This window comes from Phaethon aethereus (assembly GCF_964289735.1).
Source record: "Phaethon aethereus genome assembly, chromosome: 1".
Taxonomy (NCBI): domain Eukaryota; kingdom Metazoa; phylum Chordata; class Aves; order Phaethontiformes; family Phaethontidae; genus Phaethon; species Phaethon aethereus.
Genome location: NC_138575.1, coordinates 221,815,527 through 221,843,493, shown reverse-complemented (window position 1 = coordinate 221,843,493; position 27,967 = coordinate 221,815,527). Strand labels below are relative to the sequence as shown.

General features: G+C 47.5%; 1 protein-coding gene across 1 annotated transcript; it reads left to right on the top strand.

Annotated features, from left to right (window-relative positions):
* RNF169 (ring finger protein 169) lies at window positions 1-27,958 on the top strand (the record flags this gene model as incomplete). Its single annotated transcript, XM_082010527.1, has 6 exons — window positions 1-352; window positions 14,792-14,868; window positions 21,210-21,356; window positions 22,278-22,390; window positions 23,109-23,208; window positions 26,261-27,958. 6 exons carry the CDS (start codon window positions 1-3, stop codon window positions 27,470-27,472), a joined length of 2,001 nt encoding a protein of 666 aa, XP_081866653.1. The 3' UTR covers window positions 27,473-27,958.
* Window positions 27,959-27,967: the final 9 nt, after the last annotated feature.

Here is a 27,967-nt window from a genome sequence, read left to right as displayed (position 1 = left end):
ATGGCGGCGGCGGGCCCCGGCGGCCGGGCCGCACTGCCGGCCCGGCGGGGGCGGCGGCGGCGGGGGCGGGCCGGGGCGGCGGCGGCGGCGGCGGCGGAGGAGGAGAACGATGTGGTGCTGGCGGTGGCGGAGTGCCCGGTATGCCGCCAGGCGCTGGTGGAGGCGGTGACACCGCCCTGCCGCCACTCGTTCTGCCTCGCCTGCTTCCAGCGTTGCCTGCAGGGCCCGGGCCTCTGCTGCCCGCTCTGCCGCAGCCGCCTCTCCACCTGGGCCCGCCGCCAGCAGGCCCGAGCCGAGCCCGCCGCGACGACGGCCGCCGGAGGAGGCGGGGAGCAGCGGCCGCCGGACCAAGGTGCGGCGGCGGCGGCGGGCACCTGCCCCTCCCCCTCCCTCCCGGTTCCAACCGCCGCCGGCGGCGCGAGGGGAAAGGGGGGTTGGGGGGGTAGCGCGGGGCCCCGAGGGGGCGGGGCCAGCGCGCGGGAGGTGCGATGAGCCGGCGGGGGTTCAGCCCCGAGGGGGCGGGGCCGGCCGGGCCTGCCAGGAGGGTGCGCTGAGTTTGCGGGGGCTTAGCCCCCTCCTGCAGGGCCGCGGCGGGGGGCGGCGGGGCTGAGCCCACCCTCCTTTGCCGTGGCGGGAAATGGGCCTTGGAGGGGTAGCCCGGGGAGGAGGAGGGTGCGACGGACGTTTCCCCACCTCACCATGCCCAGATCAACATCTGCGCCATGCACCGAGTGCACCTGGGCTCAGCCAGCGGGCTCCCCTCACCCACAGCATCAGCAGTGGGAAGGGGGGTGGGCAGCAGGACGGTGCCCCCCTCCATAGGGCACCAGCGATTTGGTGGGCTGGGGAGGGGCAAAGTCTGTGTGGGAGCGGGTTGCCGGCGGCATCTCGCCCCCTTCACAACCACACACTCATCCATGGGTTTTAACAAAACGCCCTGCGTGGGTCCTGCTTGAACCCCGAAATGGCGAACAGCCAATTGATTTTATAATAACATTGCCCAAAAAAGTGAACAGTTGCGATGGTGCTGCCCATCGGAAGGGCTGGTAAAAGTCAGGCAGGTTTCTGCCGCGTTGGGAGAGGAAAGCTTTTGTGTCATGGGAAGTCCCGATCCCTTGTTGACATAAAACAAAGTCCATCGTTTCTGAGTTCATGGCTTTTTGTCACACATCTCCTCCCCATATCGAAAGCCGGCAGCCTTGCTCAACTGCTAGAAAACTGTTCCCTACGTTTCCTTTAAAATAAATCCTCGTTTGAGCCAACGGCCGTTGCTCTTTCCCGGTGGGAGCACCTTGCCCACCTTGCTGTTGTCAAAACTCCTGGTGTGCCGGGATCTTCTGCCGGCGCCGCGGTGGCTGTGGGTTGGAGAAGTGATGCGGCAGCTCTGGCAGAGATCGGCCGCCTCCGCTGCACCTACACAAGTGCTTCACCGACGTAGCAGCGCTGGTGGGAGCCCTGTAGAGCAGATAAGGCTTTAAGCTACGGATAAACATCCTTTTAGCTATCCAGCCGTGCCCTAACCGTTCCGTTTCGAGCGTGTTACTGGTCTCCCAGTTCATGCTTGTGTCAGCGCCCTCTAATTTCCTGCGGGGAAAAATTGGCGGGATGAGCTTGAACAGCTTAAATTGGTGGTTTGAACTAACCCCGCTAACCTTTGCTGGAAGCGAATCGGGAAGCCTTCGCGCAGAAGGATTTGCTGAATCAATGAACAGACGGGCTGTCCGGAGGGAGCCGAGCCAAACGGCTGGGAGCAGTTCCTCCTCCCTGGCCGAGCCGGAGGAGGGACAACAGAAACTCCCCGAGTCAATCTCCACTCCAAGGCAGTGGTGCCAGTCATGCTTAAATATACTCGGCTTGGTCCAGCCTAGCTTGAATGACAATATCCAGCCATGCTGCAGGAATGCTTATGCAGCGCCTCGGTGGGTGGGTTTTTTTAAGAAAAATTACTTTTAGTTCTCTGCTTGTCTTGAATTGTCTGAGATGCCTGTATATTTTGCAGCAAGGCATGTGGTCATCATGTTGGTTGTTATTTTCTGCCTGCCTGAACTTCCTAAAGCTCTGGAGGTGTCCTGAAGAGAATCGTGGAGGGTCTTAGCACTGAGAAATGTGGGGTGTGCCCCCCCAAACCCGGATGGACATGTGCACCTGAGTGTCACTTTGTACACCTTGAGTATGGCTTTGTCATGGGCACTCTGAATTGGGCTAGATTAACCCCTACTTGCACTGCACTCTCATCCCATTTTGTACCATAGACCTCACCACCCTAAAATTGCACTTAAAGCTGTAGAGCGGTTGAGTTAACAGTTGATGAGCTGAGCTAAAACGAGCTGTAGTCTTAGGGTGGCATTTCTGATGCATTTCTAGCCTAGGCACAAGCTTATCCTTTAAGCAGCACCAGACGGCTGCATCAGGCTAAAAGCTGTGAAGGTAGTTGGCCACTTATGTTGTAAGCTGGGCTAATAGTGTGGAAATCAAAGGTACTCAACCCATTACAAACCTACTACATGTGGAGGGGGAGTGGTGAATATGGTTTATCTTGACATTAGCGAGGCTTATTGGAGAATCGCAGCATGGCTGAGGTTGTCAGGGACCTCTGGAGACCCAACTCCTGCTCAAAGCGGGGTCACCAGGAGGAGGTTGCCCAGGACCATGTCCAGTTGGGTTTTGACTGTCTCCAAGGTTGGAGACTCTGCAGCTTCTCTGGGCAACCTGTGTCAGTGCTTGACCATGCCAACAGTAAAAAAGTGTTTTCCTATGTGAAATGGAACTTGTATTTCAATTTGCACCCATTTCCTCTGTCCTGTCATTGGGCAACACTGAGAAGAACCTGGCTCTGTCTTCTCTGCTGTCTTCCACCAGGTATTTAAACACATGATAAGATCCCCCTGAGCCTTCTCTTCTCCAGGCTGAACAGTCCCATCTCTCTCAGCCTCTTCTCCGATGTCAGACACTCCAGTCACTTAATGATCTTCATGGCCCTTCATTGGTCAAGATAAACAATATCCACTGCTCTCTGCTTATTCACCAAGCCAGTCATTTTGTCACGAAAGACTACCACGTTGGCTAAGCATGCTTTCCCTTTCATAAATCCACGCTGGCTACCTCCCAACCACTTTCTTGTCCTTCATGTGTCTGGAAATGCTTTCCAGGAATAGTTGGGACCTGACAAGATGCATCCCAGAGCCCTGAGGGAATTGGCTGATGTAGTTGCCAAGCCACTCTCCATGATATTTGAAAAGTCCTGGCAGTCAGGTGAAGACCCTGGAGACTGGAAAAAAAAGAAAGGATAGCAAGGAGGACCCTGGGAACTACCAACCCGTCAGCCTCACCTCTGTGCCTGGGATGGTCATGGAGCAGATCCTCCTAGAAGCTATGCTAAAGCACATGGAGGGCAGGGAGGTGATTTGAGACAGCCAGCATGGCTTCACCAAGGGCAAGTCCTGCCTGACCTGGCCTTCTAGGATGGTGTGACCACATCAGTGGACAAGGGACGAGCTATGGATGTTGTCTGTCTGGACTTCTGTAAGGCCTTTGACAGAGTCCCCACAACATCCTTCTCTCCATGTTGGAGAAAGATGGATTTGATGGGCAGACAGTTGGGTGGATGAGGAATTGGTTGAATGGTCGCACCCAAAGGGTAGAGGTCAACAGCTCAATGTCCAGATGGAGATCAGTGACAAGTGGTGTCCCTCAGGGGTCCATACTGGGACCAGTGCTCTTTAATATCTTTATCAGTGACATAGTGGGATCGAGGGCACCCTCAGTAAGTTTGCAGATGACACCAAGCTGAGTGATGCAGTTGACATGTCTGAGGGATGGGATGCCATCCAGAGGGACCTGGATGAGGCATGGGCCCAAGTGAACCTCATGAGGTTCAACAAGGCCAAGGGCAGGGTCCTGCACCCAGGTTGGGGCAACCCCTGGTATCAGCACAGGCTGGGGGTGAAGGGATGGAGAGCAGTCCCATGGAGAAGGACTTGGGGGACCTGGTGGGTAAAAAGCTGTACAGGAGCTGGCAATGTGCGCTCGCAGCCCAGGCGGCCAACCGTGCCCTGGGCTGCCCCCAAAGCCGCGTGGCCAGCAGGGCGAGGGAGGGGATTCTGCCCCTCTGCCCCGCTTTGGGGAGACCCCCCTGCAGTGCTGCGTCCAGCTCTGGAGCCCTCGGCACAGGAGAGACATGGACCTGCTGGAGCGGGGCCAGAGGAGGCCCCAGCAACGCTCCGAGGGCTGGAACAGCTCTGCTGGGAGGACAGGCTGGGAGAGCTGGGGGGGCTCAGCCTGGAGCAGAGAAGGCTCCAGGGAGACCTTACTGCAGCTACCAGGACTGAAAGGGGCTGGTAAGAATCATGGAATCATTAAGGTTGGAAAGGACCTCTAAGATCATCAAGTCCAACCGTCGACCCAACACCACGATGCCCACTAAACCGTGTCCCGAAGTGCCACGTCTGCATGTTTTTTGAACACCCCCAGTGATGGTGACTCCACCAGTTCCCTGGGCAGCCTGTTCCAATGCTTGACCACTCTTTCAGTAAAGAAATTTTTCCTAATATCCAACCTAAACCTCCGCTGGCGCAGATGGGTACAGACATTTTAGCAGGGCCTGTAATGATAGGACAAGGGGTAACGGTTTTAAACTAAAAGAGGGGAGATTTAGCTTAGATCTAAGGAAGAAATGTTTCACAATGAGGGTGGTAAAACCCTGGCCCAGGTTGCCCAGAGAGGTGGTGGATGCCCCATCCCTGGAAACAACCCAGGTCAGGCTGGACGGGGCTCTGAGCAACCTGCTCTGGTTGGGGATGTCCCTGCTCAAGGCAGGGAGTTGGACTAGATGGCCTTGAAAGGTCCCTTCCCACCCAAAGATTCTATGATTCCAACTTAAATTGGCTAATTTATCACGGTTTCAAGTCTCAATTTTTTTCATTCACTTTGGGATTCGTATATAATAGTGGACTTAAGGAGCTTCCAGGCCTTGGCTGAGACTGGGGATTCTGCATTAGGTGCTATTCAAATACATGTGAAGACAAAGCTCTTGTCACAACACTTGTCAAAGAAAACTGGCTAGAAGTAAGCGGAGACAATGCATACTCGTGTCTATGTTGTGTCTTAGCATGGGCTGGATTTGCTTGCCTGCTCCTGGGCGTCTCATGCCCTTCGAGCTGCCCTGCTTTACCCACTCTTTGCTGGGTAAAGAACTGGCTTGATGACCGAGCCTAGAGTGTTGTGGTGAATGGAGTTAAATCCAATTGGTGGCCGGTCACAAGTGGTGTTCCCCAGGGCTCAGTTTTGGGGCCAGTCTTCTTTAATATCTTTATCATAATGATCTGGATGAGGGGACTGAGTTCTTGCTCAGTAAGTTTGCAGACACCACCACGCTGGGCAGGAGTGTTGATCTGCTGGAGGGTAGGAGGGCTCTGCAGAGGGATCTGGACAGGCTGGATCGATGGGCAGAGGTCAACTGTATGAGGTTTAATATGGCCAAGTGCCGGGTCCTGCACTTCGGTCACAACAACCCCAGGCAACGCTACAGGCTTGGGGAGGAGTGGCTGGAGAGCTGCCCGGCGGAAAAGGACCTGGGGGTGCTAGTCGACAGCCAGCTGAACTTCAGCCAGCAGTGTGCCCAGGTGGCCAAGAAGGCCAGCAGCATCCTGGCCTGTATCAGCACTAGTGTGGCCAGCAGGAGCCAGGCAGTGATCGTGCCCCTGCACTCGGCATTGGTGAGGCGGCACCTCAAATCCTGTGTTCAGTGTTGGGCCCCTCACTACAAGAAGGATGTTGAGGTGCTGGAGCATGTCCAGAGAAGGGCAACGAAGCTGGTGAGGGGTCTGGAGCACAAGTCTTATGAGGAGCGGCTGAGGGAACTGGGAGTGTTCAGTCTGGAGAAGAGGAAGCTGAGGGGAGACCTTATCACTCTCCACAACTACCTGAAAGGGGGTTGTGGTGAGGTGGGTGTTGGTCTCTTCTCCCAAGTAACTAGTGATAAGATGAGAGGAAATGGCCTCAAGATGTGCCAGGGGAGGTTTAGATTGGATATTAGGAAAAATTTCTTTACTGAGAGAGTGGTCAAATATTGGAACAGGCTGCCCAGGGAGGTGGTGGAGTCACCATCACTGGAGGTGTTCAAAAGTAGACTTGGCACTTTTGGACATGGTTTAGTGGGCCTGGTGGTGTTGTATTGATAGTTGGACTTGATGATCTTCAAGGTCTCTTCCAGCCTTAATGATTCTGTGATTCTGCTGCCTGCAGCCTGATCTCTGACTGCTGCTCCAGAAGGGTGTGGGTGGCCCATAGGTCACACGTCCTCTGTGCCTGCTCTGTGGGCATCTCCAAGTACCATACAGCACCTGGAAAGGCACCCTCGATGCTGGTGTTAAACCAGATTTTGAGCTAAAGATGCAGTACTGGCTGTAATACTTTGCTAAGTAAGGTTTCTTACATTAAAACAGTTGGCTGGTGAAAGTCTTGGAAGGCAGATAGATGCAGCAGATGGGAGGCTTGGAGACTGTGGGTATGTGTTCGAGGATTCAGCTAGCCAAGAAGAAGAAAGAACATAACATGTTCACTGTTAGGTGCTCAGCCTGATTTGTAAGAAAATAAGTACACTCACATTTCTCCCAAGGAAGAAGGAATACCCTATGAATCAAGATAAAAGAAAAGGATCTTGTGAAAAAGGACAAGCAGATGAGATTGTGGCTGTATCTTCTCAGACACCAGGCACAAGGCCCACCTTCAGTATCAGATACTCACCCGCATTGATAGATTTTTCCCTATCAATCCCGACATTACTGTCCCAGGTTATAGATGACTTCAGGGAGCTTGGAAAATTGCTGAAGGACAAATGTTCCCCTATGGACTGGGAAACAGAAATTCAATTTTCCAAGGAAAGGGCTTGTTAAGCTGGTCAAGAGCTTCAAAATCCTGACATGAAAGTGGTCTGGGAGGGAAAGAATAAACGACCACTTATATAATAGACCCCTAGGTGTTTTTGTAAGGGACGGGGGAAATCTGCTCCCCTATGCCAAGGTAGGATCAAGTGTACCTAAACTATTCCTCATAGACATCCGGGTCATCCATTCATACACAGATGGCAGAAGGGGATCCCACGGCCACCTTTGTTTCAGCCTCTGAACACTTGGCAAATTTGCCTGACATGTAATCAAAATCTCCTTTGTTATAAACGCAGCTGATGTCTTTTGTTTCTCCTCTGCCCGGTACTTATGCAGAACAATTAATAACTGATGCTTTTATATGAGGGGTGGGGTGTTTTTGCCAGACTTCTAACATGACTTTCCCCTCCTTCCTCCAAGTCTTTTTTTGGCTGTGGTTTCCCTCTTTCTCCACTGGACCAGACCAGTCTAGTTCTTGAGCATTTCCTGGTGATTCCTTAATTTCCTGTCATTTCTGTTGTTCTGTAGCCTGTCACCAGTTTTTTTTTGTCTCAAGATCACAGTGCTAGAAGTTTAGAAATGGCAATCTTGATGAAGCCTTTCCCTGCTATGCGAAAAGCAGTGATTTACTCCCCACGTCAAACTGATTAAAGTTGACACCACCTCTTTTTTCCTTCTCGTTGCAGCATTGGTGTTGTGTGGCTGTTTGATGGGACAGATTAAATTTAAGATTTCGTGGGAAAAGAAGTAGGGTAGGTCTGCCTTTTCAGGAGCAGTAACAACTGCCATGAGACTGTTGGAGTGCTTGCACCTCCGTCTCCTCCATTGTTGTCCTCTCTCCAGTCATCCACGATACTTAAATTATTTTTAATCTACCATTCAAGCTGTTAATGAAGACAGTTATTAGGACCAGACCCAGAGCTAACCCCAGTGGCCAATGTGAGATGCTGTCTGGCATAGCCGTGGATCATTAACTCTTTGAAAACAATTTTTTAGCTAGTTGTACATCCATCTGAACAGTGGTTATACCTAGACTAGCTTTTTATTTCTCATTGTTCTTCTAAGAATGTTTATTTTAATGTGCTTCCAAATGAAAAAGACAAAATATTTTTGGTGTACTGTTACTCAGGGTGCTGAGGACGGGGTTATCCTGCACAACGGGGATATATCCAGATAATACGGGAACTAGAGGGTGAGCTGGGAACTGGCATGCAAGGAAACCTCATATGGAATGAGCCTGTGTCTGCTGGAATTTCAGCTCTATCTTGGGACCCGCACTGCCATACCCAACCAGGCAGCTCTGTAGGGTTGCATGTGTGTCTGGCAGCTCCAGGAGAGCACATGAGCTTTTGTGTTTGTGCAACGCTGCACCTGAGCTGAAATGGGTTTCCATGAGCCCAAAGGGTGTTGGTGCTAAACTGTATCTAGCAAAATTTCTTGACTTGTCTCCATGAGGTTAAGAGCTATTGCTCCTTGCTCCACTCCCACTCCTTACAGGTTCTCCACCTAGGACTCTGAGCTTCGTCCCTCTGATGCCTTCATATCACACTCTTACCCCTCCAGCCAGCTCTTCTCTTCCTTTCTCCATGGAGGCTTAAGGGCAGGATTTTGAGTTCCTTTTCAGTGGTTCCTACTGTCATATTTTCTTGCTTTATTTCCTTACGCGTTTCTGTCCAGAGCAAGTTTTGGACAGTGCAGGAGGCAGTTCCTACATGGGCTGCTCAAAACTACATGGGTGACCCCTAACACAGCACATCCTGCCAGTCACAGAATCACTAGGTTGGAAAGGACCTTTAAGATCATCAAGTCCAACCATTAATCCAGTGCCACCATGTCCCCTAAACCATGTCCTGAAGCGCCACATCCACACGTTTTTTGAACACTTCCAGAGATGGCGACTCCACCACCTCCCTGGGCAGCCTGTTCCAATGCCTGACCACCCTCTCAGTGAAGAAATGTTTCCTAATATCCAGTCTAAACCTCCCCTGGCGCAACTTAACAAGTCCTTAACTTAACAAGTCCTTAACTTTCTCTGTAAAGAAAAATTGTGGATATCTTGGTCTCTACAGCAGGTAAAATACCCTCTCAAACCCAGGAGAGGAATTGATATTGTTACTTGTTTCCTGCTCCCTCATCAAAGGAGGAGATCAGATTGAATTAATGGGAGTTGTTCTTACACAGTTGGTGTTTGTCATCTTCTAGATACTTGCTGATGAAGTAACAAGTGGTTGTAGCACCCATTCATGTATTGAAACTAAGCCTGCTGTTTTACAGTTTTCAAGTAGCTGCTTCCCCTCTCGTTCCCCTACTTCTCCATGACCTTAAGGAAAACCCCTTTGCTCCAGGAAGCCTCGAAGACAACCACAAACAGTTCAGAACTTACCAAGGGGGATTTCACCAGCTTTCTAAAGCCACCTCTTCTCTCTCTCCCTCTCGCATCCCCAGACAGCCTCTCCATCTTCCATCTTCCTTTACTCAAAGCTTCTTCCCGGGGGTTGCTACCAGCAGGAACACATGTTTTGTATTTATACCCAATATGTCTGGAACAATTCCCATCTTCGCTGAGACTGGCTCTCAGCACACCATTCTGGTGTGACCAGTTCTCAGCCACGTCCCTGGAGAGGTCTTACCATTTACAGTCTGTTGTATTTTTGAACCTGGTACATGCCTTTTGGCTTAAATGGCCTTTCATCTATTTACATATATATATACTGCTGTTCGACTTACGAATTTTATAAATCCTATCGTAAGACTTATTTACGGTATGTGCATCGTGTGAAACCCACAGTCTGGCATTCACTGTTAGCTGTCCATAGAAACCAGGCAAGACAGATCATTCATGTGGATGAGAAACAATATTCAAGAGAGTTCTTCTGAAATACCTTTCCTTCATACTTTTTGTGCCATCTTTGTTATTCTTGTTTCTATGCTCTTGTTTCTTAAAGTATGTGATTCACAGTTAATTTTCCTTAAACACCAAAGCGTCACTCTTCTGAACACTTTTAAGTTTTCACTGTCTCAGTTATTTGTCTGCCCTCTTCCCATTAACTGATAGACTTTTTTGTTTTCTGTCTTGCTTTTAATGCGTGTCTAGATCCACTTTTTGGTGGCTTTGTGTGCCTTTTCCCAGCTCCCCAAGTCAAGCTTTTGAAAATTAAGAAACAAAACAAGAGGTGTAGGGAAAAGCCGTGCTTTCTGTGCCCTGTCATCCATGCCAGGGGAGCCGGGTCGCTCCGTTTGGAACGTAAGCAAAATTAGGTGATTCTGCCCCTCTGCCCCACTCTGGGGAGACCCCCCTGCAGTGCTGCGTCCAGCTCTGGAGCCCTCGGCACAGGAGAGACATGGACCTGCTGGAGCGGGGCCAGAGGAGGCCCCAGCAACGCTCCGAGGGCTGGAACAGCTCTGCTGGGAGGACAGGCTGGGAGAGCTGGTGGGGCTCAGCCTGGAGCAGAGAAGGCTCCAGGGAGACCTTACTGCAGCCTTTTTACCAAGGCCTGTAGTGACAGGACAAGGGGCAACGTCTTTAAACTAAAAGACAGTAGGTTTAGATTGGACATAAGGAGGAAATTTGTTACATTGAGGATGGTGAGACACCGGAGCAGGTTGCCCAGAGAAGTCGTGGATGTCCCATCATTGGAAGTGTTCAAAGTGAGGTTGGACAGGACTTTGAGCAACCTGATCTAGTGGCAAATGGTAGAATCATGGAATCATTTAGGTTGGAAAAGACCTTTAAGATCTTTGAGTCCAACCATAAACCTAACACTGCCAAGTCTACCACTAAATGTCCCTGCCCATGGCAGGGGGCTTGGCCTAGATGATCTTCAAGTGTCCCTTCCAACCCAAACCATTCTGTGATTCTGTGAAAATCTGTTGGGAACACTTGTCTCAGGGAGATTATTGAAATTATTGGTACTTATTAATTGGTACTTATTTAGAATGAAGCAAGTAGGGGAGAAATGACTGTGTTAATGGCTATCTACCACATTAACATTTTTTTAGTGTCATCTTCTGTTTCAGCTGGAACTTCAGGCTCAGAACTAGATTAGTTCTATTTTTGTCCTATTTGGCTCTGAATGAAAACTGGTCTGGAGCCTGTTGTGTTGTGGGAGTTGCTCTGGGGTGAAAAACAAAAACTTTTTGGAGGGTTGCATTTTTTTTTTCAGTAGATTGGTCTTAGCTTAGCTCAGTTCCGTCTCTGGTTTGCTGTGACCACCAGTGCCTGTGGCAGGGCAGGAGAATGGGGCTGGCGATTTTGCATCTTGTCCTACCAGTAGGTGACACACCTAAGTCTTCCTACAGTTCCAGCCTTACTGATTCTTGCACTTATCAAAAAGTTGCAGATTTGTGGCCGAAATATTCTGAGTTTTAATTTCTTGTTTCCAAATATGCTACAATCTGCTGATGCCGAAGTGTATGTATATATGAAGTATGCCATTGGCATATCTTCAGGTAATTTAGTTAACATCCTTTTAAAAGAACTAGAGTAATTACTCTTGTTGGAAAACTGTTTCCAAACCTCTCCATAGCCAGAAAACTTCTAACTTTTTGTTTTGTGTTTTGAAAACATTAAGATCTCATATTAATCTGCAAGTATAAACAGTAACTGCTGCAAGTTAAAAGGAAAAACAGTGAAAACCTCAAGGTTTTGATTATCCCTGCCAGGAATAAAGGGAAGCTACAAAGTCTACTGAAAGTTTCCGTGGAAGCTGGGGGTGAGGGGAATTCGCTGCCACGAGTGGCAGGGCTTTGACTTGCTGGATCGCATCAGTTTGGCAAAACCCAGCAGCCTCTGAGCGACTGACAGGGAACCGAAGGGTTTCTGAATCTAATTCAACTTATTTTTATTCAGCCTATGTGTCTGAATTCACCAGATGGATGTTTCTAAATCTCTTGCCAGTAAATATAAAATCTGCTGGTCAGGAGTGCGGATTACCAGTGACAGTGTGTAATGCACACTTCTGTGTGCTAACATTAAAAGGATGGAGTCATTCAAGGGGATTGAGGCTACAAGAAGTCAAATGCCTCATATAAAGAGAAACAGTGTTAAATAATTAGAAAATCTTTTGTGCTCTCAAATGGTGCAGAAATCAATTGTTTTCTTTCCAAGATTGAGCACAATAGGATGAAACTCTTGTCTGCCAACAAAGAGCAGGATGCTGGGTTTGATCCTGCCACTGTGACTGTTTCAGTGCTATCATAGTGCTCAGAAGGAGCATCCCAGTGCCAGCCTTCCCAACAGCCCTTCCAAGTCAGCTTCATTCAGGAATCATTTCTGTTGACACGCAGCTCGCTCGAGAGGAAGAGTAAGCAGGAGCTTTCCTGCAAAATCAAGTAAAAGGCCGTTTCTTCCATCATCTTACCTATTTCAGTTGTTCTCCTAGGCTGTAGCACACATCAAAACAGCCGAGCAGCCTTGTCCTGGACCTGAACATCTAGAATTAGCACGGAGAGTGTGCTGGAGGAACACATGTGATGCTCCCATCGTCGTGCCTTCCTTCCCAGCTGCATCCCGGTGCGAGGACCGGTCCGGTTCAATTTGCAGCGGTTCTGTGCCAATGGGCACAGCCCTGGCTGAGGGCAGCCACCGTGCAGCATCACTCTAACCCAGAAACTATAATGGAGTGTTGTCAACGTAGATATACAGTTGTGCATACATTTTTGTTTTCATCTCTTCTACACAGAGTTAGGAATTTGGGTTCTCTGTCTTTTGACCCATCTATAAAATGTACAAGTTGTTGCATAAAGATACTATGCATAAAATTGCCTCCACCTGATGTTTGACCACTAGCTAAACTGGCACAACTTTATAGATAAATGTTGTTCCAGTATTTAAAATCTCTTCCGGCATGCTGAACCCGTGTAAGCAATGAAACAGTTGATGTGGCTTGTCTTTACCGCTGCATGTTTCCCTCAGGGTAGCTCATACGCTTTTATTACCCTGGAGGGAAAACATACACCTTTTTAGCTATGAAGATAAGGTCTGAGACAAGCCTTAAACATTCAGAAGTAATTGAAGGTTGCTGCGGGCGCATTACAGATTGCTGCTGCTCTTGGGACTGTCTCCGTGGAAGTTCAGCTTGATAAAATTCACAAAGAACTGGAACTGCTCAAGGACGCAATTGAAAAAACATTTTGAGAAGCCGGTGGAAGGTTTCCAGCGTGGCCAGTTGCAGGCGCAGAAGCAGGAGCAAGGAATGCAGCCTGGCCTCCCCAGCATCGCCACTGCTCAGGATTTTTATCACACGTGTTGGGTCACTTTGGATGTTTTCCTTTAAAAACAAGCCTAGCTCGAGCAGGCACGCGAGTAAGAGGGAGTAGCAGCTCTTTTTTAAAAATAATTTAAAAAAAGGCTTATAATCTATATGCTTGATGTTTGATTACAAGGGATTTTGTTTTTTCCCTCTTTTAAAGCAAATATTAAAAGAAATACTTCGCGATTTGTTCAGCTCTGGCGTTGGCAGCGTTCCCTCTCCAGAGCTCCTTGAGCAGGAAGCTCCGGAGTTTGCACTCACCTCACTGGTGAGATGGGAGTGAAGTCACGGGGCTTTTCTCTAAGAACTTTAAAAGCAAACCGCTAGAAGGCAAGACAGGTGAAAAGAGGATTTAGTCAGTCTGTAAATGGCCTGTTTCAGCACCAGCCTGTGACCCGTCCCCAGGGAGGAGGCAAACGCGGCCATGAACCGGAGGATGCCCGCCGGGGCAGTCGGCCGCCGGCCGCTGTATTTGATTTACTTACCCTGCCTTGAACCTTTCATTTTGGACCAATGTGTTTGAGGAATAAAAATGCTTCCTAAATAAAACATGCAATGGAGCTGCTGGTTTATATCCCTTAATTCTAGCAAGCTGGGAAAAGGAAATACCACTGATATTTCCTCCTTGCTCGTACCCGTTTCATCCCGGGCGTAGCACATCGGGATGGTGAGCCGTCTGGAGCATCGATATGAGCTGAGCCAGGATGGCTGTTCAGGGGTTGTTGTTTTATTCTGGCTGTTCCCTCTTCCATCCGTTCCCTCTTCATCCGTTCCCCCTTCCATCCGAGCTCCTCTGACTGTAGTGCAACTTGCCCAGACTTGCGCTGCACAGAAGCGGGAGGGAGCTTTGAGGCCAACATAAAGAAGGGAGTCATTTGGGGAAATAACAGACTCCAGGGATGGAGGTTAAACTATAACCCCATGCCAATGTGCTTTTGGTTTCTGAATTCCCGAGGGGGAAGGGAGGAAGCGGGAGCAGGACGGGGAATTCCTGCCGGACGGAGCAGCCCGCCCGCCCAGCTTCGAAATACTGACCTCGGGGAGTGCGTTGCAAGCAGAATAAAAGCTGTGCTTGCTCCGGACCGGCAGGACGGCACTGCAAACGGCTGTGCAGGTGAATGGGACGTGGAGTAAAAACACCATTTATATAGAAAGTAGCATTCTTGATGTGTTCGTTTAAACAGCGGAAGGGTAGGGGTGTGAATTCGGGATGTTGCGCTGCAGCTGTCAGCCTGTGTTTCTTGAGTATGTGACTGGAGCAGATGCTTAAAGCCTGGTCTTATTTCTCGAACTCGAGTCCCGCTGACATCTCAAGGCTGTTACTTAACCTCTGTGTTTACATCCTCCTAATACTCCCTTGATTGCTTAACTGCTTGTCAAGAACTCTTGAGAATCTCAAAAGAAACTATAGAACTGCAAAATGGTATTACTTGGCCATCCTCCTCTGAATGTTTCTGTGTGTTAAACAGAGCTTATGTTGGCGCCGAAGCGCACCGCTTTGATGGCGGTGTCATAATATAAGCATATGTGCTTGAAAAAATGCTGCAAAACCTCCTGTGCAGTCCGTGGAGAGCTTACTTTTTTTGGGAAATAATGGACAACCCCAGTCATCATACACTAAAAAGTGTTTCCTTTTTTTTTTCCTTCTCTTTCCAGACTTTATATTCAGAGCACCCATTAAATTAAGCAAACCAGGGGAACTCCGAGAAGAATATGAAAGCCAGCTAAGGAAGGTACAGTATTCTGTGTAATTGCGGTTTTTCGTCGAGAATAACTTGGATTTCCTGCAGGAATGCCATCCTACCTATAAGGAAACTTGAAAGGCTTTTTATTCCTGCTCTGTAACAAAGGTCATTTATTCCCTTTATGCTGTTCAGCCAGTTCAGGAAAATGTTGGCAGTAATCAAGCATGTAGAAGCCAGATTTTGCTGTCTTAGGCTGTCTTCCAGAACGTGGAAATGTACCTTCCTTGGTGGACCTCGAGCGACTGTTTGGTTTTACAGGGTTTATTAGAGCATCAGCATTGGTGGATGTAATTTCATAAAGGCTTTTGCAGCATAAGGCATCTCCTGCGGTAACATCCTTCTCAGAAACAATCTATTCCAAATTAGAGTTTTCTATTTTTAGGCAAAGAAAAAAAAATGTCATTTAACGAAAAAAAAACTGAGAAAGGAGGAAAAGCTTTTCAGCTGTTTTGGAGTTAAAGTCTGGGAAAATATTTTCTACGTTTAAAAAGGGATTTTTTTCTTAATCTAAATCATTGAAATATCTCCTGTGGCTAGTTATTTATGGAAGTTGGCTGCTTTTTAAGTGAGAAACATTGCAGTGAAAGCAATGACTGCTGTAGCCGAGCGGATAATGATTTCCATTGCAACCCTTCTCGTGAGAGTCACCCGTAACTTGCTAAAACATTCATGCTGCCACTCAGAGCTCCCGCGTCTGTCGTCCCTTCCTCTGCCTGGACCCGCGCACAATCCTGCCGAAACGTGGACTCTGCCCCGCCGCTGGCGTCTGTCAATAGATTTAATCGCTGTCCCGAGGCCTTGATCTCTGTGACGGTGTTTTGTTTCAAGATGGTTCCAACCTCTCACTGATTAGTTTACCTGCTGGGGAGAAAGGAACAGGGGTTTATTCGTCATCGGAGAACTTTCTTTGCGTTTTCATTTGAAGATCGCAACAACCGTAGAAATGGCTGGGAAGCTGATGTTTAGTTAGAAAAATAGCCCTGTCCACTGCGTATGCTAAGTAGGGCAATACTGCTTAGATGATATTTAAGGTAAATAACTCATCTAGGAAATGCATATATGTGAGGAGACAATTAAAAATGTGGAAGGGTCTTCTCTCCTGCTTCTGTATGCGTGGAATTAGCAGTGACACTGATGATTGTTAGGTCATTAGGATAAGTTTGACTGACTATGTGATCTTAAGAAATGCAAACTCTTCTCTGGTCCCAGGTGACTTTTGCTAGGTAGGCAAGCATGCTTTGTGTGTAAAGCCTTGTGACTTGTGGCATTTTTAGCAACCGTGAGACACTTTGTTGAGAAGCAATTGGTTTAGGCAGCGGTGTAAGACTTAAGTACACAGAAATCTTGTTTATATAAAAATCTAATTTATTAATTAACTTCAATGTGCATCACTGTATTTGGCAATTTTAATTTTTTTTCACTGTAACCTTCAGATGAGTATCTTTGGCTTAAAGAAGAAATAAAGCTTTTTATGTAGGTATTACCTGTAAACCTTGCTAGGGTTTTATAAATCTCTCCATAATAGTGAGTGGGAGACGTTCTGTGATGATCATCATTGATCCTGCCAGACTTGTTGCTTGATGTCTTCAATCCAGCTGCAAGGCCAGAATTTCCCAGCTGTCCAGAGGAGCAGGAACCGCCAGAGTTCATCGAGGCAGGATCTTAGCTCTGCGGTTCTTCCAGGTGCCTCCACACTGATGCGTATCTGCACCTTCTGGAAGGATTAAACCCATCTTCTCTCTCATGGTCCATAAAACTTTTATAGGAGCGTTGCATCCATGCAGGACAAAGTGGGTACTTTGTCACCGCTTGTTAATCCTGGTCACTCCGTTACCAACTAAATATCTCTAAAGTTCAAGTAAGCACATTTGAAGCATAGTCAGACTGCAGCTGCAGAGGTTTTTGCATCTACCGCTTGACTTCAGCAAAAAGATACCACGTGCAGTCCAGTGCGAACACTTCTCACTTCCCCACCAGTCAAAAGGAAATACTTTAACATGTTTCTGGCATTTTAGAAATGTTTTTGTCTCATTCCTGTTCGGCCTGCTCCCTTCCCCTTTTTGCTCACTGGCAGGTGGGAGACAGGTTTCTTTCCCTTGCCGACTTAAACTCACTTTTTATGAACCTTGTCTGAAAGAGCTGGTGTTGGGGGGAAGATTCTCTGAGTCATCATCTAAGAGGAAAGGGCAATCTAATTTTGCTGACAGAATGGCCACTGATGATGCACTCATGCTTTGTGCTTATTCCAGGCAAAATTGTGACTGTTGCCACTTAGTGAGAGTTTCTTGTTGTCTCTGAACTTCGGAATCAGGCAGCAGGAGACGAGATGGGAATCGAAGCTTGTATATAACTGGGCATCCCTCTGTGTCACAAGGCACGAGGTTTCACCTCGGCTTCCCAGCCCATGAAACAGGGATAACCCATGCTGGCTTTCCTCCTGACGAAGGGAGAGGAGCGTGCGAAAGCTTTTACATTTCCCAGATGTGAGTTGTTTTAGAAATCCTAGCTCTTGAGCTGCTTCCCAGCCTTTTGCAGTTGAAAACAAAGTAGTTACCATAATTATGTACTGAAGAATTTTTATTTGAAGTGGATAATCTCGTAGTGTAATTTTCTTGACTGGCTTTCAGAATGAGATGAAATGTTTGCTGTCTGTGCAGGACAGCGACATTTTTTTTTTCCGCTTTTACACAGCGCACTCGGTGCTCTTGTATTTTATATTTTTCCAAAGGAGGATATCGTTTCTGTGTCCTAAAAACCTACCCCATCCTGTTAAACTGTCTTTTGATTACAAGCAGTCTATTGCTTGTAATCACATGCAATCAGGAGGGAAACTCCTACCTGAGGCATGTGCTGACATGCAGCTTTCCAGCAGCGTGGGGAGACGGAGCAGGCTCGGGGAGCGAGCAAGCAAATCCGGACAGCTTATGGAGTGAAGAGAAGATGTCAAACGTGAGTTTACCAAACTTTTGGAAAGGAATGTTAGTATCGGGAATGATGTTCCTGAAATGGTCATTTCTCGAGCAATTCTTGAGCAAAGACAATTAGCGATTGCTGGTACAGCGTTTTTTCCTACAGTTCCAAAACAGGATATCCGGAAGGGCTACAGACAAGTTAAAATGTGTTTTCTGATACCTTACTGCTAATAGCAGCTGACGATCCTGCATCCAGTGTTTCAAAGATGCTACTCAGATAATGTAAGGTACTTCTCCCGGGGTGGATTTTTCACACCATCTTGTTTCAGTTTTTAGTCCTCATGTCCCAGCATTGCCACATTTGTAAGTAAATTCTCTGGGAGATAATTTGCATTAGGCTCTTAACATTTTTTTTTTTTCATTAGTATGAATTTTATCATTAGTTTGCTTGCATTTGCAACCTGATTTCTGGACCTACATTCCTTTTTGTCTCCCATTAATTAGGATTAGGATCCTGTTGTTGCTTTTTTCACTGTTCACTGTTGGCAGAGCTTGTGCTTGCACCTCCTATTAACTGTGCCATGGGTTGGCCTAAAATCCTTAAATATTCCTGTGTGTTGTTACATATGCTTGTGGCTTTAGATTTGGGAATTGAGTATAATTTTATAAGTTAGACAAAAAAGTGAAGATTTCCATATAGCTTTCTTCCATGTGAGAAATACGGAAGGGACACTAGTGTTGGGTAGTATTTCAGCTGGCCAAAAGAAATCATCTTTATGACAAATCTTGATGTGAATTTGTTCTTCAGATACTTAAAAAGGCTCCTTAAAGTGCAGAAATATTTTTCATGAGATGTATAGCAGACTATTCACCATGTCTGCATCATGTGGCCATAATCTTTATTAGTCAGACACCGTGCTGTAGTTATTGCTTGAGATTATTAATAGATCAGGAATTTAAAGATACATCTTAAAACACCTCTAAACAAGAAGTCAAACCAGTCTTTGAAAGCTTTTGCTAAACACACACACGATCAGCCAAACAGTGGGGTTTTTCCTGATTTCTGCCTTCTCTCCTCTTACCTCTCTCTTCCTCATTCTGGAGGCTCAGATTCAGCAGGATTCAGGTCCTTCCCAGTCTGAAAATCATGCTGTGCTTTTTGTGTAATGCATCATGAACTCTTTTCTGTATCTCTTCACCTTTTAGGGCAGGTTCACCCCCATGTCCATGCTTTTTCCCCGCCTCCCTTGCAGCAGGGAAGAAAAATACTGAATATTTTTGGAAGAATGAGTTGTTGCAATGTCGCCCACTGCCTTCATGTGCAGCGCTCGAGCTGCCAGCGGATACCTTGAGCTTTACTGGAGGGCACCAGGTCCCACAGCACGGTCCTGCCGGGAGGAGAGGGAGAAATTGCAGTGGTGCGAGAAGATAGGAGGGAATGTAACAGAGCAGCTTCTTAAGCATCTGGGATACCTACACTCAAATATGAGGAATAAACAGGAGTATTTGAATTCCTAGTGCTTAGCCATAGCTGTGATTCATCAATGTGATGGGCATCTGTCAACCAAAGGTCAGGCTTGTTGTCCCGGACGAGGATAACTTATGCAGAGAGGTTGAGTGGAGGAAGAAGGAAGAACCTGGTATATATACATATATATGTAGACTATTCATGGCCTGTGTGTAAGCCTGAAGTTGAGGAAGAGGTGAGAGACAAGCCAAGTGAATGGCTGGGTAATGAGTGAGAAGGGAGTTGGGTGATGTTATCCTGGGCAGGGACGATCGGATGGGGCTATCTGAAGTGTGTACTGCAGAGCCTGTTCATCAGGAAAAGGTGGTGGGAAGGAGGGGAAAAGGGGGTTTGTTGGTTTTGAGTAGCAAGTCTGCAGAAATGAGGTCCTGGCAGAAATTGGGGGGTTGATTCCTTAGGTAAGGGGGAGCAAAATAATGCAACAGGACAGGCAGCCCATTGGAGTCGTGGACCATGCTGGGGACCGTGCTCTTCCTTTGGTTCCCGAAGAAGCCTGCAGGGAGAGCCGGGCTGGGAGGAGCTTGTGGACGCTGAAGATCGACCTCAGTTGGTTAAAAGGAATCACTAAGCAATGGGTTTTGCTTTTTGGAGGGAAGGAAGGAAACTGCACTTCTCTAAAATCCACTTTTCTTACTACCCACATCCCTTATTACTGGACTTCCACAAGCTCAAGAATGACTAGGGGATCTTTGGGGAAGATAACAGAGGTCTGGCAGTTAATGCAAGAGGCACATTTTAGAAGGCACAGCAAAAAAGTGCAGAAAAAGGATGGGAAGCACAGCAGGATGCAGCTGGGGCTGCCCTGGCAGTTCGGTAGGATTTCTTGTGCAGCCTTCAGGTTTGTGAAATGTAGTAGCGCAGCACATGTGGATAAAATAATGATGCATCATAGCCTTTTTGAATTACCACCAGCTGTGTTCATAAAAAGTGAAAAGAAAATGTCTATAAATACATTAGAATTAGAGAAAAACAAAAGGAAATATAGGAGAAGTATCCCTCATAGGAGGCGATACCAAAAAAGGCTGAAAGTGCTCGGTGCCTTCTTTGGATCAGACTCCTTAGATTGCAAGAATGTGTTAAAAAAGCAAGGGGGTTTCAATAAGGGGCTAACTACGTGAGGCAGAGTAGGAACACAGGAGGTAAAAGCAAGTCTGCCCAGCGTGGTGCACGGGCAGCGGCTGTTCAGTGTGCAGCAGGCAGGATCCTGTGGATCCGTGTACCTTGTGTCCTAGATGCTGGCATTCACTTGCACTTCTCAGCAGCATTTGCACTTCAGCTGATAAACTGAATGCAAGCTTTGGGCCTCCAGTTGGCCATCGGAGGGTTAAGTAATCCTTCTGGATCTTCTCCGTCCCAACGCTTCAGTGAAACAATAGGATTTCATATAGCGTGTAGGATTCAACATGGGAATTGCTGTATCTAATTGATTTTAATTTAGGTGATGCTGTCTCTATGTCTGCCAAATTGCATGTCCTGTGTTGAAGTCCATTTGAAGACTAAAATTGAGACATCATAGCTTGCGTGAAACTACTGTTTTGCACATTTCTATTTGTAATATGATTCTCTACAAATAGGCAGAAGCTTTTGTATCTCTAATTTAGAAAATACTGTGGCAGAGAAGTCTTTGTCAAACCCTGGACCTAACAGTGCCTTTGCTGTTTTGCAAAGAAGAAAATTTTCATGGTATTTGTGTAGAGCGCATGTGAAAGCATTGAAGAAACAAACTGATGTTCACACCATTGCTAGTGAGGGAGGCAGTGGCTCTACTGTAGAGCAGAGAAACGAAGACAGAAAATTAAATTACGTGGCCAGACTCTTGGAAAATCACTTATTGGCAACCAGGTGTTAAGACATTTCAAATACACTGTCTCTTTTGTCATTATTTCCAGCTGAGAGAAGAAAAACTACAAGAAGAAAAAGCTTCTGAGGATCTGATTCACAAGTTCATTCTAGATGACGTGGATGTAGGAAAAAGAAAAATGGAAGAACAGCAGAAAAAAGATGAATCTTTAGTGCTTAAAGTGAACCAAGAGTGTGTAAGTAAGCTTGTGCTTCTCTTTCCTATCCAAATCATAGACACGGACTGGTGGCTGAAAAGGTGCTAAGACTCAGTCATGGAACAAGAACTAGTTTTTTTAAGACCTTGACTAGTTGAGCATCTCCTGTTCCTGCCCGTTGAAACAGGGAGCTTTCATCCTTTGACACAGGGAACTTTCCAGGATTATTTGATTGACATCATTGTAGCCCTTGAAGGCTATTCAAGATTCTTGAGATCCATGTTAGTGAGAACTGTTACGACCACTTATGTTATTCGAGAGGTTTCTGTCCCCACTTTTACCCATTGTACTCGTGACGGAAGGTGCAGCTCTTCCAAACTATCAGTTACATCAGCAGAGGTGACCGCCCCGCTTTGTGTATCCTTGGTCTTCAGGCATACGTGCATTTCCATGAACAGATCTCCATGAATGCTCTACCACACCTCTACACCATGCGGGTGTACCAAACTGTATTCCAGCATATCCTTCATGCTGAGTTTTGCCTACTTCTCATTTCAGTTGTGAGACTGCGCAGGAAATGCTTTTTAGATTTAAAGACTGATAGGCTGATGTGTGGGTACTGAATAACGTCTTGTAGTACCTTTCTTGTAGGATTTCCTCACGTTTCCTTGATCATTAAATTAACTTTCTTCAGTGACTGACAGCTACACATAGGAGCTGTGTGCTTATTTTTGCATTATTGATGCTTTTGGGGCCAGCCTCTGAGCTGTTACAGCTCCAGGGAAGAGAGCTGCACAAACGTGTATCTGCTGGCAGGTTGCATTCTTAGTTTATGTCCTCTAGGTGTAATCAGAACGCGGGTTTTTTGGAATCTTTAATATCTTTGCAAGAAAGAGCTTTATTTTCCAAGTGATTGTTTTTGTTGTACATGTCAGCTAACTCTTCCTTGATTGACTTCAGTTTCCTGAACGTCTCTCGGATTCAGAGAACGAAGAACCATTCCAGGGCAAGCAAACACATCGGTCGGCTTTTGTTTCCAAGACCAGTGCCTACTCCTTTGCTTTCCTTTCAGGGTAAGATGCCGCGACTTGATTCAAGCTGATTAATGTTCATTAGAGATGTAAATCTCACATTCTTTTCACTGTTGTTCTAAACATACCTGAGATGCTTTAAAGTTAATTTAAATGGTTGTTCCAATCCAAAATAAGTAATCATTTTTCTGGAATTTTAAACAGACTGATTGGTAGAATGTAGCATCTGTCTGATTACCTCCTACCTGTTATAAAATCCTGGGGATTAACAAAGTTAATGTTGATCCCATGAAGCAGAAAAATCATTGCCTGTAGATTTAAATGACAGAAATCATTAAAGTACAAAATTCTGCGTGATGATCTCAAGAGCACTGGATCCTTCTCCAGCACCGATATTAAGAGAGAGCGTCAGCCCCAAAGAGCTTATCGGTGAAAACTGTTGCATGATGCGGCGGAAGCAGCCGAGTAACTAAGTGTGTTTTCACAGGAGAAGCCCAGAGGTTTCCATAGCATCATTAGCTCTGACCTCAATTAGTTAAAAGCCGTAGGTGGAGGTGTCAGTGTGTTTAGCCCTTGAACACAGACCAGGGCTCTGCGGTAGATCCAAGATTCCTGGATCCCTTTACCTCGAGGGCGTAGGAGGCACCTCAGGTGCTGCCAAGGCTGATGCCTCCCCCACAGGTAGCTGCTGCCAGGGCTGTTGGGCTGGTTGTTCCTAAGGTCATGAACAATCTCCTGTTTTCACACATCTGCTTTTCAGGAACCTAACCGCCAAGGTGGAAAGGAGTCGGAGCTGCAACGACACCATTCAGGAGAGATCAAAGAGCAGGCAGAGATCAGCCCCAGCCAACAAAACAAAGGTACCGGCTGCGTCTGGAAACATAGGGTTTCTATGTGTAACTGTTCTTATCTGAGGTTACACGGCGCCAGTAATCTGGAGATATAAAATACTGTGTTTGTGGCGCTGCTAGTGCTGTGTTATCGCCATGGGGCCAATCGTTTCCTTGCAGCTTACACTGAAAACCTGCTAGGTTAGAAGTTACTAAGCAGAAAAGTAGACAGCTTGCAGTGTTGTTTGTTAGCATTGGAGGATAATTGGCAGTTGGAAGGGTACTCGTCATGCTTTTGTTCTGTAATTAATTTTCTTTTCCAGGATGAATCTCCAGCCAATTAAATAAAAAGCCTTTTAGAAGTTTAGAGAAATACCCTCTCTTCATCCCCCTTTCTCTCCTGTTCTTTCCAAAGATGTTTAAAGAGAGCAAACCTCACTGCTCTCCTGATGTTGGGATACTTCCTTTTGCACTTCCATGCTATGGGAAGAGCTGGCCTGGTCTTGCTTTAGGATAAGAGGAAATGGCCTCAAGTTGTGCCAGGAGAGGTTTAGATTGGTTATTAGGAAAAATTTCTTCACCGAGAGAGTGGTCAAGCACTGGAACAGGCTGCCCAGGGAGGTGGTGGAGTCGCCATCTCTGCAAGTGTTCAAAAAAACGTGTGGATGTGGCACTTCAGGACATGGTCTCTAGTGGGCATAGTGGCATTGGGTTAACGGTTGGACTTGATGATCTTGAAGGTCCTTTCCAGCCTTAGTGATTCTGTGACTCTGTGCTTCCCTTCACATCCAGCAGACCAAGTGAATTAACCGTACCTGTTACCCTGTGCAACAGGCCTGACTTTTCAGTGCACCGCAGCGCTTCAGAATGAGCGGTGAGCACGAAGCACCGCTGAAAATCTGAGCCAGAGGTTTTTCAGGCTCTTCCAGCAGTAATTGCTGGGTACCTTCCACTCGCAGAATCATAGAATCACAGAAGGGTTTGGGTTGGAAAGGACCTGAAAGATCATCTAGTTCCATATCCCTGCCATGAGCAGGGACACCTTCCACTAGAGCAGGTTGCTCACAGCCCCATCCAACCAGACCTGGGATGTTTCCAGGGATGGGGTATCGACCACCTCTCTGGGCAACCTGGGCCAGTGTTTCACCACCCTCACAGTGAAGAATTTCTTCCTTAGATCTAATCTAAATCTGCCCTCTTTTAGTTTAGAGCCATTACCCCTTGTCCTGTCACTCACTGGAGACAACCTTTGCAAACGTCTTCCCTTGCTCCATGTTTGGCAGCACCACTGACCGCTCTGGCCCTGCCAGCAGAAGCAAATCTTGCACGCTCACTCTTGTACTCTTCTCTGTCTCTGATGCCATACTCTGCCTCCTTTCTGGTGGGCCTCTCCGGCCCGTGGGATTCTGGTGACTGGCAGCAGCAGCTTAAATCATGAGCCGTGAGTTCTCAGCCTGGAACAGTTCCAACGCTGCTCCGCCAGGGAGGCTTGCAAGGACGTTCCACCTTCTTCTGCTGACAGCCCTCCTCCTTGGGCTCAGTTTCATCCCAGGTGGAGAAGGGGACTGTTCAATTCTAGAGATCACATAGGGAGCAAAAGCCTCTGCCATCCTTTAGAAGGTCAGTTTGATTGGGGGATGTTGCTTGGAAAATTGTAAGATCCCCACTGGGCACACTGAGTTGACCCCAGTGATACCTAGCTACACATCTCTGAGGTTATGAGCATGGACAATGGTCCAGTTCCCATCTAAGCTGATAGGAGCTGGACTGAGCTCAAAGCAAGGGTCTCTAACTGACCTTCCTGCCCAGGACTTTTCTTTTTTAAGTAGATAACTTACGGACCTGACCATTTAAGAGCTGCACTACAAGGGTGTTCCACAAACTTATTTTGACCTCAAAATAAGCTAGTAGAAACTCTCTTTTGGGCTAAGCAGGAAAAGGCTGTCATTGTTCAAACTAGCTGCTGGATAAAATCATTTCATCTTAGAGAAGAACATTTGCAGTTGTGTATGTGTGGCTTTTATTTCTGATTTATTTGTGGCTGGATTCTCTGACATTCCAAATGTAGCAGCATTAAGGGATGGTTTTGGAGATGACAAGATGACAAGAAAAGCTGCTCTTAAGCTCTGCTAGAGGCTGTCTTTTGAGCTATTCAACCTGGAGAAGACAAGGCTCCAGGGAGACCTTATTGCAGCCTTGTATGAAAAATGGGGACAGACTTTTTAGCAGGGCCTGTTGTGATAGGACAAGGGGTAATGGTTTTAAACTGAAAGAGGGCAGATTTAGACTAGATCTAAGGCAGAAACGTTTCACACGGAGGGTGGTGAAACCCTGGCCCAGGTTGCCCAGAGAGGTGGTCGATGCCCCATCCCTGGAAACATCCCAGGTCAGGTTGGACGGGGCTCTGAGCAACCTGCTGTAGTGGGGGATGTCCCTGCTCATGGCAGGGGGTTGGACTAGATGGCCTTGAAATGTCTCTCCCAACCCAAACTGTGATGCGATTCTGTGATTCTGTCTCAGGCAGTGTCCAGTGTGGTGGCCACGGTGTGGTCTGGAACCACTCAGGGTTGTTCTACCAATCTGCCTTAGGCACATACACACCCTTTCTCATGACGTTTCGCAGCGCAGTGTGTTAAACCTGGGCCAAGTATTTATTCTTTCTCTCCTCTGCCTTGGTAAGGAGCAAAAAACCCTTCGGAGATGATTTCCCTTGAAGAGCATGGCTTGCTTCAGCCAGGGTCGTGCAGTGCTGCTCCGTTTCTTCTTGTCTTGTCTTGCTTCAAGCTTTTTGCTATCAGAGTGGTTGCCACTTGCTCTGTCCCAGCAGCAAGAACAGCCCTTACACTGAAATAAATTTGAGACCTAGATCATGCTGGCCTCTGGTGTCCCCTGCTTGTTATATATCAGCCATGAAAGGTGCCGTGACCAGCAGAGGCTGCCACAGCTGCTCCAGAGAGCTCTCCAGCTGGTCTGCTGCAGGAGCTGAGCATGGTAGCCTCATGGTCTCCTGTTCTCCTCTCACATGCGTGTCTGTATTCTTCTCAATGACAAACTCTTTGAGCTGTGGTGCCTTGCCTTGCAGGTGCCACCCGTCACCAGCTCGTCAACACCGCTGGTTGGAGTTTTGTCATCCACCCAAAACAACCGCTGCCTCTCCGCCCCAGACCTGACAGCAGAGAGACGCCTGGTTCTCAACCCCGTGTCATCCCTCTCGGCCCTGCACAAGCCAGAGCGATCCATCAGCCCCGAGAGCAATGACAGCATCTCGGAAGAGCTCAACCATTTCAAGCCTATCGTCTGCTCCCCGTGCACTCCTCCAAAGAGGCTTCCTGACGGCAGAGTCCTGAGTCCTCTCATTATAAAGTCCACCCCCAGAAACCTAAACCGGAGCCTGCAGAAGCCAACCACCTATGAGGCCAGTCCTAGAATACTGAAAAAATGGGAGCAGATATTTCAGGAGCGCCAGATCAAAAAGACTCTCTCTAAAGCGACCCTTACGTCCTTGGCTTCGGAGCCTGGGGAAGACATTATGGTTCCTGACATCACCAACTCCGGCAGTTGCACTAAAGAGCAGCCGCAAATGCAGGATGATCACCTTCCACCTGACACAACAGGAGACCCTCGCCCCGAGCTGGATTTCTTTCCTTCCATCAGTGAAACGAAGCTGGGAAGAGGGAGTGAGAAGAACAGAGATTCACAAGCCTTAGCAACAGGCGACAGCGCTGCCGAACCAGATGCAAGATCAAATGTCACCTCCCTAAGCACACGAGTGTCCGAAGTCCCTGATCTAAAAGTGAACACATTCATGGACAAATCCTGTCTTAGTCTTGGCTCGAAAATGCTGAGCAGAAGACTCATGGGCGTCAGTGCATCGCTGCCTGACAACAGCACGCTAGGAGTCCCCATCAAGACATCGGGAAAAAAGCAGCTGAAATACCTGAACAACAGCGAATTGATCAACGTGCAGAACAGCACCTGCAATTCCGTTGAGAACATCATCGGGGAACAGCCCCCGTCACTGAGACGGGGCCGGAAGAGACGCTGCAAAATGAAGCACTTGGAACACAATGGCTCCGTTAAAAGACTGAGGCACACGGCAGGGGAGGGGGGCTTGCCTCCGGAGGATCGCTTGGTACGGGAGATGGAGCAGAAGCTCCAGCAAGAGGAGGAGGACAGGAGGTTGGCCCTGCATCTGCAGCGGATTTTCGACAGTGAGAATAGGACAGTGGATAGGCGGAAAGTCAGAGTTGACCGGTATCTGCTGCGGTCGAAGAGCACTCTGGGTGCTAAGTAGCACTGGTGGACAATGTTGCCTTTCTAGAGGACAATGAGGTTTATCAGATTATCTTATAGGAAAACTATTTTTTGTCATACTTCCACCCACAGCGATTGTTTTTTCATTTTGGTGGTAAGACATTTGTAGTCCAGTTCAAAGAGAAGCCAGAGTCCTTTCAGATTAACCAAAAAAAAAAAAAAAGAGAGAAAAAAATCCTCCAGCTTTCTGGTCCATATCTGGTTCATTGGTCTGAAAGAAGCGTCCATCCCTGTGAATACGCTGCAACGCCTCTACGTGCAGTCGGTAACATTTGGGTTCCCCAGCTGGGAGGGCTGTGTGAGCAGTACGTAGGGTACAAGGTAAGGACCTCATACATTCCTTGCCTTGCCGCTTCAAGATGCCGAGAGAAATCAGAGTTCTGCTCATGGAAAGCAGGCTTTTTCTGTCATAGAAACAGTCTTCTCCTCCTCTGCCTGCCCCATTTTCTTCCTTACGCTGCAGCTGGCTGTGATG